We start from the raw sequence: 19,751 nt of genomic DNA on the forward strand, positions 1-19,751 counted from the left end.
GCTTATCCGAGGTCGGGTCGCGGGGGCAGCAGCCTAAGCAGGGAAGCCCAGACTTCCCTATCTCCAGCCACTTCGTCTAGCTCTTCCCGGGGGATCCCGAGGCGTTCCCAGGCCAGCCGGGAGACATAGTCTTCCCAACGTGTCCTGGGTCTTCCCCGTGGCCTCCTACCAGCTGGACGTGCCCTAAACACATCCCTAGGGAGGCGTTCGGGTGGCATCCTGACCAGATGCCCGAACCACCTCATCTGGCTCCCCTCGATGTGGAGGAGCAGCGGCTTTACGTTGAGCTCCTCCCGGATGGCAGAGCTTCTCACCCTATCTCTAAGGGAGAGACCCACCACCCGGCGGAGGAAACTCATTTGGGCCGCTTGTACCCGTGATCTTATCCTTTCGGTCATGACCCAAAGCTCATGACCATAGGTGAGGATGGGAACGTAGATCGACCGGTAAATTGAGAGCTTTGCCTTCCGGCTCAGCTCCTTCTTCACCACAACGGATCGATACAACGTCCGCATTACTGAAGACGCTGCACCGATCCGCCTGTCGATCTCACGATCCACTCTTCCCCCACTCGTGAACAAGAATCCTAGGTACTTGAACTCCTCCACTTGGGGCAGGGTCTCCTCCCCAACCCGGAGATGGCACTCCACCCTTTTCCGGGCGAGAAACCATGGACTCGGACTTGGAGGTGCTGATTCTCATTCCGGTCGCTTCACACTCGGCTGCGAACCGATCCAGTGAGAGCTGAAGATCCCGGCCAGATGAAGCCATCAGGACTACATCATCTGCAAAAAGCAGAGACCTAATCCCGTGGCCACCAAACCGGAACCCCTCAACGCCTTGACTGCGCCTAGAAATTCTGTCCATAAAAGTTATGAACAGAATCGGTGACAAAGGACAGCCTTGGCGGAGTCCAACCTTCACTGGAAACGTGTCCGACTTACTGCCAGCAATGCGGACCAAGCTCTGACACTGATCATACAGGGAGCGGACTGCCACAATAAGACAGTCCGGTACCCCATACTCTCTGAGCACTCCCCACAGGACTTCCCGAGGGACACGGTCGAATGCCTTCTCCAAGTCCACAAAGCACATGTAGACTGGTTGGGCAAACTCCCATGCACCCTCAAGAACCCTGCCGAGAGTATAGAGCTGGTCCACAGTTCCACGACCAGGACGAAAACCACACTGTTCCTCCTGAATCCGAGGTTCGACTATCCGGCGAAGCCTCCTCTCCAGTACACCTGAATAAACCTTACCGGGAAGGCTGAGGAGTGTGATCCCACGATAGTTGGAACACACCCTCCGGTCCCCCTTCTTAAAGAGAGGGACCACCACCCCGGTCTGCCAATCCAGAGGTACCGCCCCCGATGTCCACGCGATGCTGCAGAGTCTTGTCAACCAAGACAGCCCCACAGCATCCAGAGCCTTAAGGAACTCCGGGCGGATCTCATCCACCCCCGGGGCCTTGCCGCCGAGGAGCTTTTTAACTACCTCAGCGACCTCAGCCCCAGAAATAGGAGAGTCCACTACAGATTCCCCAGGCACCGCTTCCTCAAAGAAAGACGTGTTGGTGGGATTGAGGAGGTCTTCGAAGTATTCCCTCCACCGATCCACAACATCCGCAGTCGAAGTCAGCAGAACACCATCCGCACCATACACGGTGTTGATAGTGCACTGCTTCCCCTTCCTGAGGCGCCGTATGGTGGTCCAGAATCGCTTGGAAGCCGTCCGGAAGTCGTTTTCCATGGCTTCCCCGAACTCTTCCCATGTCCGAGTTTTTGCCTCCGCGACCGCTAAAGCTGCACACCGCTTGGCCCGTCGGTACCCGTCCACTGCCTCCGGAGTCCTATGAGCCAAAAGAACCCGATAGGACTCCTTCTTCAGCTTGACGGCATCCCTCACTGCTGGTGTCCACCAACGGGTTCTGGGATTACCGCCACGACAGAATATATATATATATATATGTCTAAAATATTTTTCTAATGGAAAAACGGTTGTTTATAAATATGTATTAATCCAATACACATCCATCCATCCATTTTCTACTGCTTGTTGTAATAAAATTGTCTATGCTCTCCATTATTGTTTCATAATAGATTTGACAGTAGCAGGTTAACAAAACTATGCCAAGTACAGTAATGGCACCTCCATACAAACACACCAGAAAAGTTTATTTGTTTTTTTTGATCCCCCCCAACTTTAATCATATTTTTAAAAGCCTTAACACTCTAAGAAAAAACACCAAATTGTATAATTTTGGGGGCCAGGATTTCAAATTTTCAATTTGACGGAGTAGTGCCCTCTTAAAAATGAGAAAAAAGGACCCCCCTGCGACTAGATTTATGTATCATCCTGAATATCGATTAGAGGCAACATGTCACAGTAATCAATTAGTCATAATTGGCACAAGTATTGATGACACAGTTAGCATTTCAACTGCTAACATGCTAACTTTAGCATGCTAGCATTCAAGATTTTTTTTTCTTTTTCTATTGAACAAAAAACATATAAATCCACAGTGTATATAAAAGTCAAGGCACTTTCAACATATTCAACAATTTTACACATCCGTCAGGTTGGACAAATTATGACGAAACATGTCAAGGAAAGAAAGTACAAGCAAGTACCAATTTAGTATTGAAAATAATAATAAACAATATGATAAAATACTAAATTCAAAAAGACAAAACAAGGGCTAAGTTAAATCACTTTAAATGTTTTCAATAAATAAATCAATTAAAGGGATTTTGTCATTTTAATTATTTTCCAAGCTTTAATTTATCATTTGAAACCATTAGTCAAATTAGAAGATGTAGTTTTTACTTTACGAAATCGAAATTTATGTATATATTTTTTTGCTTGGTGCTTAATAAAGTTGACAAACATTTCTATGTTAGCATCATTTATAAATATTCCAAATTGTATCTCTTCACTTTCTGATCTCCTCCCAAAACACATGTAAAGTCTCACATTCCACAAACAGATGATTGACATCCTCAAGCTCCACATATATAACAGCTGTCAACCTTCATTTTAAATGTATTGAAAAAAAAACTATTTTAAGGGTTTTTTCCATTAACAGTTTTTAAAGTTTATTTGTTGTGCAGCAGAAAATAAGTGGGCAGTGGGGCAGGTCTGTATTGTTGTAGTTCCCCGTGTAGTCCACAAGGGGCAGTGTAACACGCTGGAGGGCTTCGTCCCAACGTGCAAAGAAGACCGACGCTGCGGAAGTGACGTCACCAAAGCGGTGCTCCCGACCTTGCGTGGAGCATGGAATTTATTTAAAAGCAACCTAAAATGTTCTCACATTACCTGCAGTTTTATTGCTCGTCTTGATTTGTATGAAGATTCCCACCATGATATCTTTAATCAAGACTGCCGTGGCCGCCGTCTGTGGCCGTGGGCACCAACAAGGTAACTCATTTCTGGGACTATTTCATCATTTTCGTTCTGTTAATACATTTATTCTCTGAAACTACATTGTAAAAAACAACAACGAAGGAACTTTGTACACTTTTGGAGCGAGAAGGCGAACCCTCTTTAATTTAACATACATCCGGGTTACCGCATAGAACACAAAAGTCGCCCTCATATGACGTCATCAATCAGCCAACACTTTATTTGAGCAGCCCTTTGAGACACTTGCGATTTAGGGCTATATAAACAAACATTGATTGATGATTGATTGATTTGTGTCAACAAATACTTGCTAGGGAAATTTTCATACATAAAAGTGTTTTTCTTTTTAGTGAAACCCTCACTCTGGATTAATGTAACATTTTTAGTTATAATTTGGGTATTTAAAACGTTAAAATAATATTTTAAATCAGGGGTTCTTAACCTTTTTGACCTCAGGCCCTACTCAAACATTAACACAGAATATATAATCTTACTCGTGATTTTTATGTATTGGCATAGCTCGGTTGGTAGAGCGGCTGTGCCAGCAACTTGAGGGTTGCAGGGTCGATTCCCGCTTCAGCCATCCTAGTCACTGCCGTTGTGTCCTTGGGCAAGTCACTTTACCCACCTGCTCCCAGTGCCACCCACACTGGTTTAAATGTAACTTAGATATTGGGTTTCACTATGTAAAGCGCTTTGAGTCACTTAAGAAAAGCGCTATATAAATATAATTCACTTCACTGTGGAAGAGTGGTTAGTGCGTCTGCCTCACAATACGAAGTTCCTGCAGTCCTGGGTTCAAATCCAGGCTCGGGATCTTTCTGTGTGGAGTTTGCATGTGAATGCGTGGGTTCCCTCGGGTACTCCGGCTTCCTCCCACCTCCAAAGACATGCACCTGTGGATAGGCCCCTCCCACCTCCAAAGACATGCACCTGGGGATAGGCCCCTCCCACCTCCAAAGACATGCACCTGGGGATAGGTTGATTGGCAACACTAAATGGTCCCTAGTGTGTGAATGTGAGTGTGAATGTTGTCTGTCTATCTGTGTTGGCCCTGCGATGAGGTGGCGACTTGTCCAGGGTGTACCCTGCCTTCCGCCCGATTGTAGCTGAGATAGGCGCCAGCGCCCCCCGCGACCCTGAAAGGGAATAAGCGGTAGAAAATGGATGGATGGATTAACTTCACTTATTCAATAATTACATCTAACCTAACTACAGTTTATATTGCCTCTATTATTTTTATTTTTATTTGCTTAAACAGGTTTTATTTGTCTATAGTAGGGCTGGGCAATATGGCGTTTTATTAAAAAGCTCAATATTTTTAGGCCATGTGACGATACAGCATATATATCTCCATATTGTGCCTTAGCCTTGAATGAACATATAATGACAGCAGTATGATGATTCTATGTGTCTACATTCAAACATTCTTCTTCATACTGCATTCATACATGCTACTTTTAAACTTTCTTGCAGAGAGGGAAATCACAACTAAGCCAATTGACCAAAAGTGTATTTATCAAACAGTTATTAAGCAGTGGCACAAACATTCATGTAAATTCCAAAGCAGAAAGTGCAAGATTGTCAGGGAAAATTTAAAACAAGCTATGTGTGCACTTTTGTGCATGATGTCACTATGATGACATATCAAAAAAACACTCAATTAAAGTGCATTTTTTGTACAGAACGCCACTTCAATAGTTGAAAAACAAATAAAGTGCACTTTTGTGCATGATGTCACATAAGATATTTCAATAACTGTCTAATAAAAATGAGCTGCATAATAGGAATTCAAATAGTGTATGTCCTTCACTATGTGGTAGGTTCCTGCGGACATTATCCCCTTCTGTTTTAGACTAATATTTTTATACAGTGTTGATGTGGAAATGTTTAGTGTGGCACCGGCTGAGATGTTGACATGCAGAGTTTTAAGCACTCTTCATTCTCTAGCGGGTGACTTTTCAAATGGTGCTACACATTAGCAGCGGTGCTACTTTTTGTAACAGCGCTTTTGTCGCATACTGGTAAAACATCTTCCCGCTTGAAGCCATACCACCGTCAGACGGTTGACCCTGCGCTGTTTTTCTTGGGAATTAATTCTTCCTTTATTTGTTACCAGATTCGCACCTTCTCTTTCTCGTATTACCACCTGCACGGCACCGTTAGCACCTGCCACTGCTAACGTTACCCATGTCGCTACCTCTCTGCTTGGCAAGGGCGTGTGAGTTTGCATGTTGTATGTGACGTATGTAAGAAGGTGCGCTTGTTTTATGTCTCTGTGAGAAGCAGAGACAAGAAAAAGTGAGAAGAGCCTGTAGTGTAATGCCCGCAGCTAAAAGCAGCTGCGTGAGAACGTATACTCCAATATCACGATATAGTCATTTTCTGTATCGCAGAGACAAACCCGCGATATATCCAGTATATTCGATACATCGCCCAGCCTTTTGTATATACCGTATTTCCTTGATTAGCCGCCGGGGCGCTTAATAATTTAAAACCTCTTCTCACTCCTGCGTTTATTCAAAGCATGCGATAAAAGTAAGCAGGCGCTAATAATTTTAAAACCTCTTCTCACCCCTGCGCTTACCAATGGCATGCAGTAAAACATTGAGTGTGATTAAAAAAATAAAAAAAATAAATAATTAATCTGCGTCCGCGGCCCGGTGGTTGGGGACAACTGCTCTACAGCATGTCATCGTGCTTACTTTTACACCATGCTGTCTGCGTGCCGGTAGGACGCATGCATTTCGCTGCTTCTTGTACGAGATTGCAATGCATACTTGGTCAACAACCATAGCTTTTACACTGATGGTTGTGATACAAACAACTTTAAAATTCTTGCTAATATGCGCCACACTCTGTGAACCCACACCAAGCACATTTCTGGAGAGCATTAGCTCTGTGGCACATCATAAACGCAGCATAGGGATTACCCATAATGCCTGCATAATCGACTCTTGCCCATTATACACGCGCCCCCAACCCCGCCCACCTCAACCAACGCACGGAGGGGTGGGGGGTAGGGTTCGGTGCCAGCGGGTGTATGGACGGTGTAGCCAGGAGTCGTGTTGCGTTTATGGTGTGTGACAGGACATATGTTCTCCAGAAGTGTGTTTGTCATGGTTTAATGTGGGTTCGCGGAGTGTGGCGCATATTGGTAGGAGTGTTGAAGTTGTTTTATATCACAACCATTAGTGTGATGTGTATGGCTGTGGAACAAGACCCCTGGTTTACACACAGGATAAGCAAAAAAAAACCTCCTTCGCCGCTTTGAAAATGACGGCAGGGGAAGTGTAACTCGTGACGTCACAAATTTGACCCGGCGGTAAAAGTAAGCATGCGTTTATTAATTTGGGGAGCGAGTTTTACCCGGCTGCAATTCAAGGCAGGTGCATATACATGCCTGGCGGCTATTCAAGGAAATACGGTAGGTTGTAATGTTTTTTCATATTGACATGAAAATTGCTCAACCTGTTTTCAATTATTGAATTGTATAGGAAGTGCCTTATTTTGTTTGTATATTCATTGTTGTTTGTTCAATTGTAGACTATAAAAAAAATAACTAAAAATGAGTCAAACTGTTGCACGAGCATGTAAAACAACACGGCTTTATTTAACCCAGTTTTATTTAACGAATGTGTGTACAGGACTCCTGCACGGCCACTTGAAGACTCTGACCTGCGGACTGAAGACATATGAAATCCCTCCTGACTTCAGCGGTATTGCTTTCTTTTGCCATTCCTATTTTAATCTCATTTATTTGTATTTCCTTCAAAGGACATCCCATATTTGGGTGCACGTCTTCGCCAACATGGTATCACTGCGACAGTTTGGTCACCTATCATTTGTTTTTTCCCTTTTTAAAGATGTGCTGATGCCACAGAAGATCAAACTGAAGGTTATGAACAAGGTGCCTAACTTTAAACAAGCTAAGAAGGAGATGAAGAAGCTGCGAGACATTCAAGGCCCCGCTTTCACTTCGAACACCTTCACCAATGGACAGTACGCCATAGTGGTATGGTCATATATTATGAATACTCCTGATTGTGACACTTAACTCCCTTCCCTTTCTGGTGCCCAGGCTATGGGTGGGGGCTACCTCCATTTTGGTCACATCGAGATGATGCGTCTAATAGTCAACCGAAAGATGGACACCAGAACCACGTTTGCCCGCTGGCGCATCAACGCCCCGTACAAGCCCATCACCCGTAAAGGGCTCGGTCAGCGCATGGGTGGAGGCAAGGGAGCCATCGACCATTATGTGACGCCTGTGCGCTGCGGTCGCCTTATCATTGAAGTCGGGGGCAAGGTGGAGCTCAAGGAAGTGGAGCATTACCTCATCGAAATCACCAAAAAGCTACCATTTCCTGCTAAGGTGAGACTCGCCAGCCACAACATTAGACACACTTGCATAATTTGACAAGATCCAATAATGCTGTCGAAAAAATATCAAGAACACAGTGATGTCGCAATTACCCAGTCATAAAATAATTTTAGAATTGGTATCAATGTATATAAATATTTTAATTTTGTCAACATAAGTTAGAAAATACATAGTTCAATACCCTTTTTGTCATAGATAACCCTGTTTTTCATGGCAAAAACCCAAAATATGCAATTTTTTCCCCAAAATTTTTTTTAAACTGGAATATTTAATGTGACATAACTGGAGCCCTTAAAAGTTCAATAATTTATAATAACAATGAGTTTATTAATTTGTTACTTTCAGAACAATGACAGTTAAAAACAAAGTTCACTAACATTATTTGGAACCCCAAAGGGCGCCACTCATAAAAGTTTTATTTTGTTTTTTACTTTCAATGCTCATGTCCAGATCAACTTCAGATCTATCCATCATTTATAAGTCTTATCATTTTTTTGTTTTATTTTATACCCTTTTTGTCAAGGAAAACATTGTTTTTTTATACAGCAAAAACATAATAAACAAATAATGCCCAAATTTTTATTTATTTGATGTGGAAAAAATGTATTTAATTACTAAAGAACTGCAGTGCTTATGAGTATATATGTATGTATGTATGTATATATATAGAGAGAGAGAGAGAGAGAGAGAGAGAGAGAGAGAGAGAGAGAGAGAGAGAGAGAGAGAGAGAGAGAGAGAGAGAGAGAGAGAGAGAGAGAGAGAGAGAGAGAGAGAGAGAGAGAGAGAGAGAGAGAGAGAACTGTTTCATGAGGGGTTCCCTCAATCATCAGGAGATGATTAAGGGAACCCCTCATGAAACAGTTGTGTAGAGATAATAATAATAATAATAATGGATTAGATTTATATCGCGCTTTTCCATTGTTAGATAGTCAAAGCGCTCACAGAGAAGTTGGAACCCATCATTCATTCACACCTGGTGGTGGTAAGCTACATCTGTAGCCACAGGTGCCCGGGGTAGACTGACGGAAGCATGGCTGCCAGTTTGCGCCTACGGCCCCTCCGATGAAGTAGTCTTGTGATTTTTCCCACACCTATATGTATATCAATCAATCAGTGTTTATTTCTATAGCCCTAAATCACAAGTGTTTTAAAGGGCTGCACAAGCCACAACGACATCCTCAGTTCAGAGCCCACATAAGGGCAAGGAAAAACTCAAAACCCAGTGGGATGTCAATGTGGATGACTGAGAAACCTTGAAGAGGACTGCAGGTGTGGTTGATTGTTCAATCATTTTAGAACATTGCATAAAGAAACAGGTTCATCATTTGTAAATGTTAGCTATTTTCATTTTCTTTGCTTGTTGGAAATTAGATTACTGACAGCTTCTTCAATAACATTTTTGATGCTTTTCATATCAATCGAGGTCTTAAAAACAACATTTTTTCATGATTTTAAATATTTTCTCTCTTGTCCCGTCCGTGAGGAACATTGAGTGAAATTGTTCTTAAAGTCCTCAATGGACTCTGGCTCTGGAATCCTTTCCTCCAGTTTTGGTCCAATATTGACAAAGTCATCATTGAAGCTTTCTTCAATGTATATACATACATATATATATATATATATATATATATATATGTATATATGTGTGTGTATATATATTATTTATGTATTTATTTGCAACTTTATATCTCCAACAGGTGATGAGTAAAGAGGACTTAGAAGCCTTCAAACAGAATCAGATCGACAAGGAGAACAATAACCAAAACCCATGGACTTTCAAAAGGATCGTCCAAGGGAACATGCTCGGTATCAGGAAGGTCCTCAGCCCGCGTGACCTGGCGAATCAGGGACGATACTCAGGAAAAGTTTTCTTTCCTGGTAGAGTATGACCGTCATCACTTCTTCTCAACTCCATTGGAGGATCCTTAGATCTACTTCTCCGAATGTATATGAGAGACGTGTGCCATGCACTTCCATTTTAAATGTCTTCATCTTCATCACCTTTTTCTGACAAATCCACCCTACACAATATTGAGTTTTAGCCTCATCAATTAAAAAATATTTCAATTGGAAAACACATTTCTGGACTCAATTACAACGGGATCCAATCAAAAACACGAGTGAGAAGACCATGCAGTAAATGCTGAGTAGGTATCTTTTTTTCAGTTTTTTCCTGTTAGCAACAGTCCTTGACTACTTAAACATGTTCAGATACTTCAAAACTCATGTTTTTAATGTGTATACATATTTTAAGGTGCATCATACTTGTACGAAACAAAAGCAAAAATGTTTTAAATAAACATTTGAAACTCCATCCATCCATCTTCTTCCGCTTATCCAAGGTCGGGTCGCGGGGGAATCAGCCTAAGCAGGGAAGCCCAGACTTCCCTCTTCCCAGCCACTTGGTCCAGCTCTTCCTGGGGAATCCCGAGGCGTTCCCAGGCCAGCCGGGAGACATAGTCTTCCCAACATGTCCTGGGTCTTCCCCGTGGCCTCCTACCGGTCGGACATGCCCTAAACACCTCCCTAGGGAGGCACTCGGGTGGCATCCTGACCAGATGCCCGAACCACCTCATCTGGCTCCTCTCCATGTGGAGGAGCAGTGGCATAAGTTTTAGCTCCTCCCGGATGGCAGAGCTTCTCACCCTATCTCTAAGGGAGAGACCCGCCACCCGGCGGAGGAAACTCATTTCAGCCGCTTGTACCCGTGATCTTGTCCTTTCGGTCATAACCCAAAGCTCATGACCATAGGTGAGGATGGGAACGTAGATCGACCGGTAAATTGAGAGCTTTGCCTTCCGGCTCAGCTCCTTCTTCACCACAACGGATCGATACAACGTCCGCATTACTGAAGACGCCGCACCGATCCGCCTGTCGATCTCACGATCCACTCTTCCCCCACTCGTGAACAAGACTCCTAGGTACTTGAACTCCTCCACTTGGGGCAGGGTCTCCCCCCCAACCCGGAGATGGCACTCCACACTTTTTCGGGCGAGAATCATGCACTCGGACTAGGAGGTGCTGAAACTCCAAATTGCCAAATGAAAGGTTTCCCAAACAAGGACATTGGATATAACATAGGTAGGATTTTCTGTCTTTTTCAGAAAATAATTAAATGTTAACTGATAGCACGTGTTTTTAAGTCGTCGTTAAAGTAAACTAAATGCAAATTGGGAACCAAGCAAGTTATAATTTGTTTTCTATACACAACGCATCATATTGCATTGCCTTGGATGATAAACTGGCCCCCACCAAGATGGCCGCCATGAAGGCATGTCACGTTCACCACTACAGCGTGCTGACGTATGATGGGAAATTAAAAGATTTCGCCCTGCGTTCTTACTGATAGGTTGTTTACGTTGCCATTATTTCAGATAAATGTAATATTTATATTAAATGATTAATAAGGAATCTATACAAGTTATCTTTTTTCATTCTTATGGTTTGGACAGGTATTGCGCAGAAACAAAACATCTGCCTACGAGAGTAAACGGAGGGCTACTTTTTTTTTAAGTGACGCATGCGCGTTTAAGCACACTTCGAAATGTGGCGCGTAGACGACATATTGTAAATAAACGCGAGGACGTTGGAACCTTTGTCACAAATGAACATATTTACTGATAAATACACGTAAAGGTGAAGTAAAATGAAGCCTGTACGCGGTTCTAGTCGAAGAGCAAAAAAAGTACCCGACCTGAAAAAGAAGACTAAAACTACAAATACCGTCAAATCATCAACAGAACATCCGGTAAGACAACATAAACATTTCTTCTTATGTCTATTAAATGTTTGTACTTCCGCTCGAAATGACGACTAAATGTCTTTATTTGTGGTTATTTTGTGAAGGATTCTCCACGCAGGGACGAGGATGAGAGGCAATCACCGAAGAAAAGAAAAGGTTTGTTTTAGTCAACTTCGAGTAATTAATTAATCGTGTTCGGCCGACAATTATTTTCATATTGGGATTGCCAGCCATCCATTTCCCACCGCTTGTCCCTTTTGGGCTCTCTTAATGTTTTGTCCCTAATGTAGCGAAGATGGCTGAAATATCAGACATAGCCTCAGTATAATTCAGTGCAGTTTTACACCCCTGACAATTACAAACAAAGTGTATATGATGTGTGAACATCTTGACATTTTAATACAACTCCTGTATTATAGATGCCATTAGAGAAGAGGTGTCCAAACTTTTCCCACTGAAGGCCACAGACTGAAAAATCTAAACATGTGTGGGCCATTTTGATATTTTCATTTTCAAAACCAATACAATATAAAGATTTATAAAACCTTCAGGGCTCCCCTTCAAGTTTGGCCTCGGGGACCCGAAAAGGGTCTCATTAAAAAAATATTTAAAAAAGTCATATGTTAATTAAAATCTTTAGATCAACTCCAGATATATCTTAAGTCTAGGTCAGGATAAAACACAGAGGCTATATCCTCCCTTTAAACCTGTTTCGCTGGTGTCCCTGCTCTTCGGGGGATTTTATATCAAATCTAAAATATTTTATATTTTAAGAAAAAAAACATCAAAGTGTGGAATAAAAGAGCAAACTGGTGAACTGTATTTTGTGTTTTATATGAAATCCCCTAAGGAGCAGGAAAACCTGCAAAACAGGCTTGTAGGGATGAAATAGCCTCTGGGTTTTTTCATGACCTAAAGTATATTCCGCTCTACCCTGGTATTGAGCACTGCATAACCACAGAAACCTCGACTATATATATATATATATATATATATATATATATATATATATATATATATATATATAAATATATATATATATATATATATATTTATATATATATTTATGTATGTGTGTGTGTGTATATATATATATATATATATATATATATATATATATATATATATATATATATATATATATATATATATATATATATATATATATATATACATCCTTCCATTTTTTACCGCTTGTCCCTTTTGGGGTCACGGGCGGTCGCTGGCGCCTATCTCAGTTGCCTTCGGGCGGTAGGCAGGGTACACCCTGGACAAGTCGCCACCTCATCGCAGGGCATATATATATATATATATATATATATATATATATATGTATATGTATAATTCCCTTTTTGTTAAGGAAAACCCTGCTTTTATAGCAAAAACAAAAAATATGCTGTTTTCCCACAGAATCATTTTAAAGTGGAATATTTGATGTGGAGAAATTGAAGCCTTAAGTAAGTTAATCATTCATAAAACTATTTTAAAAATCCAACTAAAATGATTCACTATCAAAAGGGGCCTCACTCAGCGTTACAAATAATTCATACATTTTTTGAAATCTCAAGTTCAATTTAAGATCTATCCGTCGATCAAACGTTTTTGTTTTTTTTATGTGTTTGTTTTGTGCCGTTTTTGTCAAAGAAAAATTTACTATTTTATATGGCAAACACACAAAATAACCAATATTTTCACTCAAAAATAGTTCTAAGTGGAATATTTAATGTGAAGTATTTGGAGTCTTAAGTAGGTTAATCATTCATAACACCATTTATTTTTGTTTTTGGAGCAAACAAAAATCCAACTAAAATTCTTGGAGATCAGAAAGGGCCTCACTCAGCGTTATAAATGAGTCATACATATTTTAAAACGTTCAATGTTTAAATCTATAGTTCAACTTCAGATCTATCTGTTGATCATAAGTATTTTTTTTTTTAAATTTGTTTGTTTTGTGCGCTTTTTGTTAAAGAAAGATGTGTTATTTTATATGGCAAACACAAAAAGTAACCAACATTTTCTCTCAAAAATGATTTCGAAGTGGAATATTTGATGTGAAGTTTTTGAAGCCATAAAACGGTTAATCATTCATAACACTATGTGGTTTGTGTTGTGGTTTGTGCAGCCGTTTGAGACACTGGTGATTTAGGGCTATATAAATAAACATTGATTGATTGATTAATTTATGCGGCAAAAGCGTTGCTACAAAAAGTAGCAGCACTGCCAATGTGGCATTATTTGAAAAGTCACCCGCTAGAGATTAAGAAGTGCTTGAAACTCTGCATGTCAACATTTCCGGCCGGTGCCGCACCAACAAAATGCCGAAGCAACTATTTTCAGATCAACACAGTATGGAAAAAAAAAGTCAACAGAAGGAGATAAAGTCCGCAGGAACCTATTATGCAGCTCATTTTTATTTGATAGTTATTGAAATATCTTGTGTGACATCAAAAGGGCACTTTATTTGTTTTAAACTATTGTAGTGGTGTTCTGTACAAAAGTACACTTTAATTTAGTGTTCTTTTGATATGTCATCTTGGTGACATCATGCACAAAAGTGCACTTATAGCTTGTTTTAAACTATTGTAGTGGCGTTCTGTACAAAAAGTACACTTTAATTTAGTGTTCTTTTGATATGTCATCTTAGTGACATCATGCACAAAAGTGCACTTATAGCTTGTTTTAAAATGTCTGACAATCTTGCACTTTCTGTTTTGAAATGACATGAATGTTTGTGCCACTGCTTAATAACTGTTTAATAAATACACTTTTGCTCAATTGACTTAGTTGTGATTTCCCTCTCTGCATGAAAGTTTAAAAGTAGCATATATGAATGCAGTGTGAAGAAGAATGTTTGAATGTAGACACATAGAATCATCATACTGCTGTCATTATATGCATCAAGTGTTCATTCAAGGCTAAGGCACAATATGGAGATATATATGCTGTATCGTGACATGGCCTAAGAATATTGAGATATAAAAAAAAGGGCATATCACCCAGCCCTACTTCACAGGTGTTATAGTTTTGGTGCCTTCAGTGACAATCTACAAAATAAAGAAAATGCATTGACATGAGAAGGTTTGTCCAAACTTCTGGCCTGTACAGTACCTACTGTACATTTACTGACTTGCAAAAGACAGTATTTTGTATATGTTTCAACCAAAGTTCTATTATTGTCTCTCACATGCTCCACTTGTTGCTGTTTGCCACAGCTCCTTTTAAGGTCGGCGATGGAGGAAACCTGAAGAAGATCCGCAGGTCCTCCATCATTGCACTGGAGAACATGATGGACTTGGCCATACTGTGGGTTTGTTACACTTGGCGGTCTATTGCTTTTTAGGAATGTGCTGGTCAGGGTTTTATGCTGCCCGTTCTCTGTGAGTGAGATACCGACACCAATACCCATACCAATCACATGTATTCACTGTAAATATTCCCATGTGTTTATGATGAGTTGACAGTGTAACAATGTCAACAACATATATAAAGTACTTCCTTATTCTCTTTATTACAGACAAATTGTTGATGAAAACAAAGTCAATAGTACACAAGAACTAAAGAAATGTTAAAATTACTATCGCAACTACTTATTTAAATCCTTTGCTTTTTTACCTCAAAGTCCTTATATTGATTATTCTCTGAACATTAACAAAGGCCCAAAAATAATGTTGATAAAATGAAATGATCAAACTAATAAGTACAGAGGGCATCCAAACTATTTCCAAAGTTAAAGCAAGCTTGTTTACAGTTTGCAGTTTTACTCTCATCGCATATATCTTTATATTATTTTTAATGCATATTTTTTAAGGTCTTTCGGTCTAAATAAGACCTGAGCCAATTAAAGCCCGGGAGCCGCATGCAGCTTTTATATCTGGCCCCCCGGACATTCCCAAATATATTTTTTTAGATCTTTAAGATTCATCGCAGCGAGATGTGGTTTATTTTGTACAAATGTAGCATCATCTAGAACTGGGGTCACCAACCTTTTTGAAAGCAAGAGCTACTTCTTGGGTACTGATTATGCAAAGGGCTACCAGTTTGATACACACTTATATCAATTGCCAGAAATAGCCAATTTGCTCACTTCACCTTTAACTCTATGTTATTATTAATAATTACCGGTAATGATATTTTTCTTTGTGGAAACACTGATCATCTTAATGATTTCGCACAATAAATATACATAGAAAAAGATAAATATCAGTATGCAACACTTTATTTTTATATTTTCTCTACGTGCACATTTTTCAAATTGAACATTTTCAAATGATCACTTCTAAAATAGTCTTGTGAAATCACAATATCCCATTTTAACTAGCTAGCCACTAACATTTTTATCAAATCATGAATTACATTGCACCATATTTGTACAAATAACTCATGTAAAACACAAAAGTCAACTCTCAATTTTTTAAATGAATCATGTCACACTTTGAAGTGGACACCATATCTGTTATCTGTTTTCTTTGTCAGTTAGTGGGAAGCCTGTTACTGCATGCTGTTCACTAGTGTGTTGTACTCTGCTGTGTAACTTGACACTGCAACTCTGAGTGAGTCTTGCAGATGTGCATCAGTGAGGCGTGTTCTGTGTTTCTTCTTGATGAAGTTCATATCAGAAAAGGCTGATTCGCAAAGATAAGTTGAACCAAACAGGCTTGCAACCTTCATAGCTGCTGTGCATACACCACTGTACTTTTCTGTGTCAACAAGGCATACAAAGTTTGGTGCAGCCTGGTGGGCTTTAAATTTTAAATTGTCAGGAAGGAATTTCAAAGGTTAAAAGGTATATGTGTTTAAAAATTCTGAAATCATTTTTAAGGTTGTATTTTTTCTCTAAAATTGTCTTTCTGAATTTTATAAGAAGCAAAGTAAAAAAAAAAAAAGAATTTATTTAAACAAGTGAAGACCAAGTCTTTAAAGTATTTTCTTGGATTTTCAAATTCTATTTGATTTTTGTCTCTTGGAATTAAAAATGTTGAGCAAAGCGAGACCAGCTTGCTAGTAAATAAATACAATTTAAAAAATAAAGGCAGCTCACTGGTAAGTGCTGCTATTTCAGCTATTTTTAGAACAGGCCAGCGGGCGACTCATCTGGTCCTTGCGGGCGACCTGGTGCCCACGGGCACTGCGTTGGTGACCCCTGATCTACAAAGATACAAAGAATTGCTATTGTGACATCTAGTGGACACATTTAGAACAGTTGTTTCTTTCATTAAAACAGTTGTTTCTTTCATTAAAACATTTTAGGTTCAGACTTGTCCAGTGTGTACACCGCCTTCAGGTTCAGACTTGTCCAATGTGTACACCGCCTTCCGCCCGAATGCGAATGCAGATGAGATAGGCTCAAGCACCCCCCACCCCCGAGACATTTTCGGCAGATGCGACTTATACTTATACTCCGGAAAATGCGGTACTTAAGTTATATATAACCACAGAATTTGATTCTTGGGATTGTGATTTGATTTAAAATGAATACTTTTTTGATAACATTGAGTGCCAGTTCTGCAATGTGGTGGCGACTTGTCCAGGGTGTACCCCGCCTTCCGCCCGATTGTAGCTGAGATAGGCACCAGCGACCCCAAAGGGAATAAGCGGTAGAAAATGGATGGATGAGTGGCAGTTCTATGATTTATGACATTCCTCCATAAAATAGACAAACAGCTCTGATAAATGTCTCTATTATTTAGAATAAAACTGGCTTTGTTTGATAAAATTCTACCCAAATATTTACATAAGTGGCTTTTTTGGGGGGGAAAAAATCTATTTTTGATTTCTGTGAATCAATTAAGAATCGTTACAAATAGGATTTAATCACGATTCAACCAAAAATCTATCAATTTTTTAAGACAGACCTAATAATGCACATCCTGTGTTCACAGGTCAGCTCTTGTTATGGGACAGAGAGAGAAGAAGGAGAGCCAGGAACATCTAAATATTCTAAAAAACAGGCAAGTCTTAAGAGTAGAAAAATCCTCGACTATTACTAACCTGCAAGTTGCTTTTTTCCAAGTCAAAACTAACAGAATGAATGCACTGTAAATCATCTCATCCCCCCCAGGTTTCTAACTCATTGTGCCGAGCTCCAAGTCCCAGTGAAGAAACAAGAAGAGCTGGGACATTCATCACAGCGCCACCAGGTGGAGAAAAATAAAGCCACACTCGGGCAGCAGACTCTTATCTCCCTGGAGGTGAGCTCAGATGTTGGAGTGTCCCGATACAACTTTTTCCACTCCCAATACGATATTGGAACCTTGGGTATTGGCTGACACCTGTGTTAATCCGATATCAGCAGGAATCAGTGTGCATGCTTTTATTTTGTCATGGTTTGATGAAGTGATATTACTTGTAGAACAATGGTAGGTATTAAAAAAACAACACTAACCTGATGACAGACTTACGCTGTCTGTAAATCAAAGTGGGGTGGTACGCAATCATTTATTAAGTTAGGTTCCTGTCGCAGTCGTTGAATGATGCGGACACGTTTGTTGCTGGATACTTTCGAATACACTTCTGCCTCGGAGACTTCTTTACGTGTTGCAAATATAATTAATTGATATTTTTTTCTATTGACAAAGTGCTGTTTTACATTACTAATAACATTTGTTGGTTGAAGTTAAGATAGGTTGATTGGCAACACTAAATGGTCCTTAGTGTGTGAATGTTGTCTATCTATCTGTGTTGGCCCTGCGATGAGATGGCGACTTGTCCAGGGTGTAGCCCGCCTTCCGCCCGATTGTAGCTGAGATAGGCACCAGCGACCCCAAAGGGAATAAGCGGCAGAAAATGGATGGATGGTTGAAGTTTATTACCAACATGTATACAATTTCATTATGATACATCAGACATTATCATTTTTCTTTACAACATTTTCAAAAAGGAGTAGACTTGTTCTGGGTGCTACAATACATTATTTTACTTTAATTTGTTTTCAAGTAAAAAAATATGTATATATTTTGAAGGCGTGTCGGCACGCCACATTCAATTATATCAAGTAAAAACCCTGAGGTCCTATGCTGTTTTAATGTTTGTAGAAAAACCTCCAATCTGTGATTAGTACACTTGAGAGCACAGAGGAGGAGGCTTCTTCCCTGCAAAGTGCATGTGATTCTCTGAGGGAGCGACTGGAAGAGGAGGAGGAGAACGCTAAGGAGGTTCGAGACTCGCACACAAGCTATGCAGCCAGGGCATATAAACATTGAATAATGGAGGTTTATTCACACAGATCCTACAGAGAAGTCATCAGTCAGTCCTCCACCTCCCCTCTCACCCGCCAGGCAAAGACGAATCAACATTAGAGGTGAGCCGGTGAATTATGCACACTTTCATAACACTGGTTTCACAAGCAGCTATTGCGCAACAGCGGCGTTCGTTGTTAAAGGAAGTTATCGTGATTATCCGTTTTTAAAAAATAAAAAAATGAATGTGGTCAAAGTTTCTCAGTTCCGTTTCCTCTTCAGAGGAACTGGAAGTTGTAAATAGTATCGGTGTTGTAATCCCTTCACAGTACTTTTAAAAAAAAGAAAAATGTTTGTACTTAATCCTCCATACTTTTATTTATTGATTTTTTTAAACTTAAAATTTATTTATTTAAATTTTTTGTATTTTTAATTTATTCATATGTATATATATATATATATATAGATATATAGATATATATATATATATTTTGATTTGGTACGATACCATTTATTTAAGCATTTTTTTTCACCACAATAAAACACATGTCAAATACTGTACTGGCTATTAACAATTCATAATTAGTTTCTTCGTAACAAATATCTTTATTTGTAAATATGCGGTTATTTGTAAACTATTCGTTTGTTTTTACACACATTGAATTGCTTCCATTACTTGAGGTGTCCTGATACAACTTTTTAACTTCGAATAAGATACCGATATTGATCCCATGCGATGTTAGCATATCGTACATACTTAAAACATTTTGTAGTGTTTAATGTTGGAAAAGACCTGATTAATCCTCAATATTTTTTTTATTTGTATTTTTTTTACTAAACATAACATTTATTATTTTTTTCCCATATTTTTAATTTATTCATTTATATCCGAGATACTTTTTGATTTGATACGATACCATTAATTTAAGCATTTTCTTTTTCACCACAATAAAACAAATGCCAAATACTGTACTGGCTATTAACAATTTATAATTAGTTTTTTCAAAACAAGTGTCTATTTGTAAATATCCTGTTATTTGTAAACTAT

At 39.6% G+C, this 19,751-nt stretch overlaps 2 protein-coding genes across 2 annotated transcripts in view; both read left to right on the plus strand.

Annotated features, from left to right (window-relative positions):
* Window positions 1-3,195: 3,195 nt before the first annotated feature.
* mrpl16 (mitochondrial ribosomal protein L16) lies at window positions 3,196-10,100 on the plus strand. Its single transcript, XM_061886930.1, has 5 exons — window positions 3,196-3,417; window positions 7,050-7,121; window positions 7,269-7,417; window positions 7,484-7,777; window positions 9,484-10,100. The coding sequence occupies exons 1-5, from the start codon at window positions 3,345-3,347 to the stop codon at window positions 9,673-9,675; spliced, it is 780 nt and encodes a 259-aa protein (XP_061742914.1). The 5' UTR covers window positions 3,196-3,344; the 3' UTR covers window positions 9,676-10,100.
* A 1,096-nt stretch (window positions 10,101-11,196) lies between these two features.
* The window catches only part of cenpq (centromere protein Q), a 9,934-nt gene continuing 1,379 nt past the window's right edge, over window positions 11,197-19,751 (plus strand). The window contains exons 1-7 of the mRNA XM_061886931.1: window positions 11,197-11,534; window positions 11,633-11,684; window positions 14,741-14,831; window positions 17,408-17,476; window positions 17,587-17,716; window positions 18,560-18,679; window positions 18,751-18,825. Coding sequence (XP_061742915.1) covers window positions 11,433-11,534; window positions 11,633-11,684; window positions 14,741-14,831; window positions 17,408-17,476; window positions 17,587-17,716; window positions 18,560-18,679; window positions 18,751-18,825 — 639 coding nt within the window. The 5' untranslated portion in view covers window positions 11,197-11,432. The remainder of the gene's footprint in view (window positions 11,535-11,632; window positions 11,685-14,740; window positions 14,832-17,407; window positions 17,477-17,586; window positions 17,717-18,559; window positions 18,680-18,750; window positions 18,826-19,751) is intronic.

Source organism: Nerophis ophidion, linkage group LG25, assembly GCF_033978795.1.
Source record: "Nerophis ophidion isolate RoL-2023_Sa linkage group LG25, RoL_Noph_v1.0, whole genome shotgun sequence".
NCBI lineage: Eukaryota > Metazoa > Chordata > Actinopteri > Syngnathiformes > Syngnathidae > Nerophis > Nerophis ophidion.

What these genes read in the sequence shown, in the direction of transcription:
- mrpl16 (XM_061886930.1), top strand. Translation starts at nt 3,345, where the DNA reads ATGAAGATTCCCACCATGATATCTTTAATCAAGACTGCCGTGGCCGCC. An exon ending in TGGCCGTGGGCACCAACAAG is followed by an intron (nt 3,418 to 7,049) that starts GTAACTCATTTC and finishes ATGTGTGTACAG; the next exon opens with GACTCCTGCACGGCCACTTG. An exon ending in ATGGACAGTACGCCATAGTG is followed by an intron (nt 7,418 to 7,483) that starts GTATGGTCATAT and finishes TCTGGTGCCCAG; the next exon opens with GCTATGGGTGGGGGCTACCT.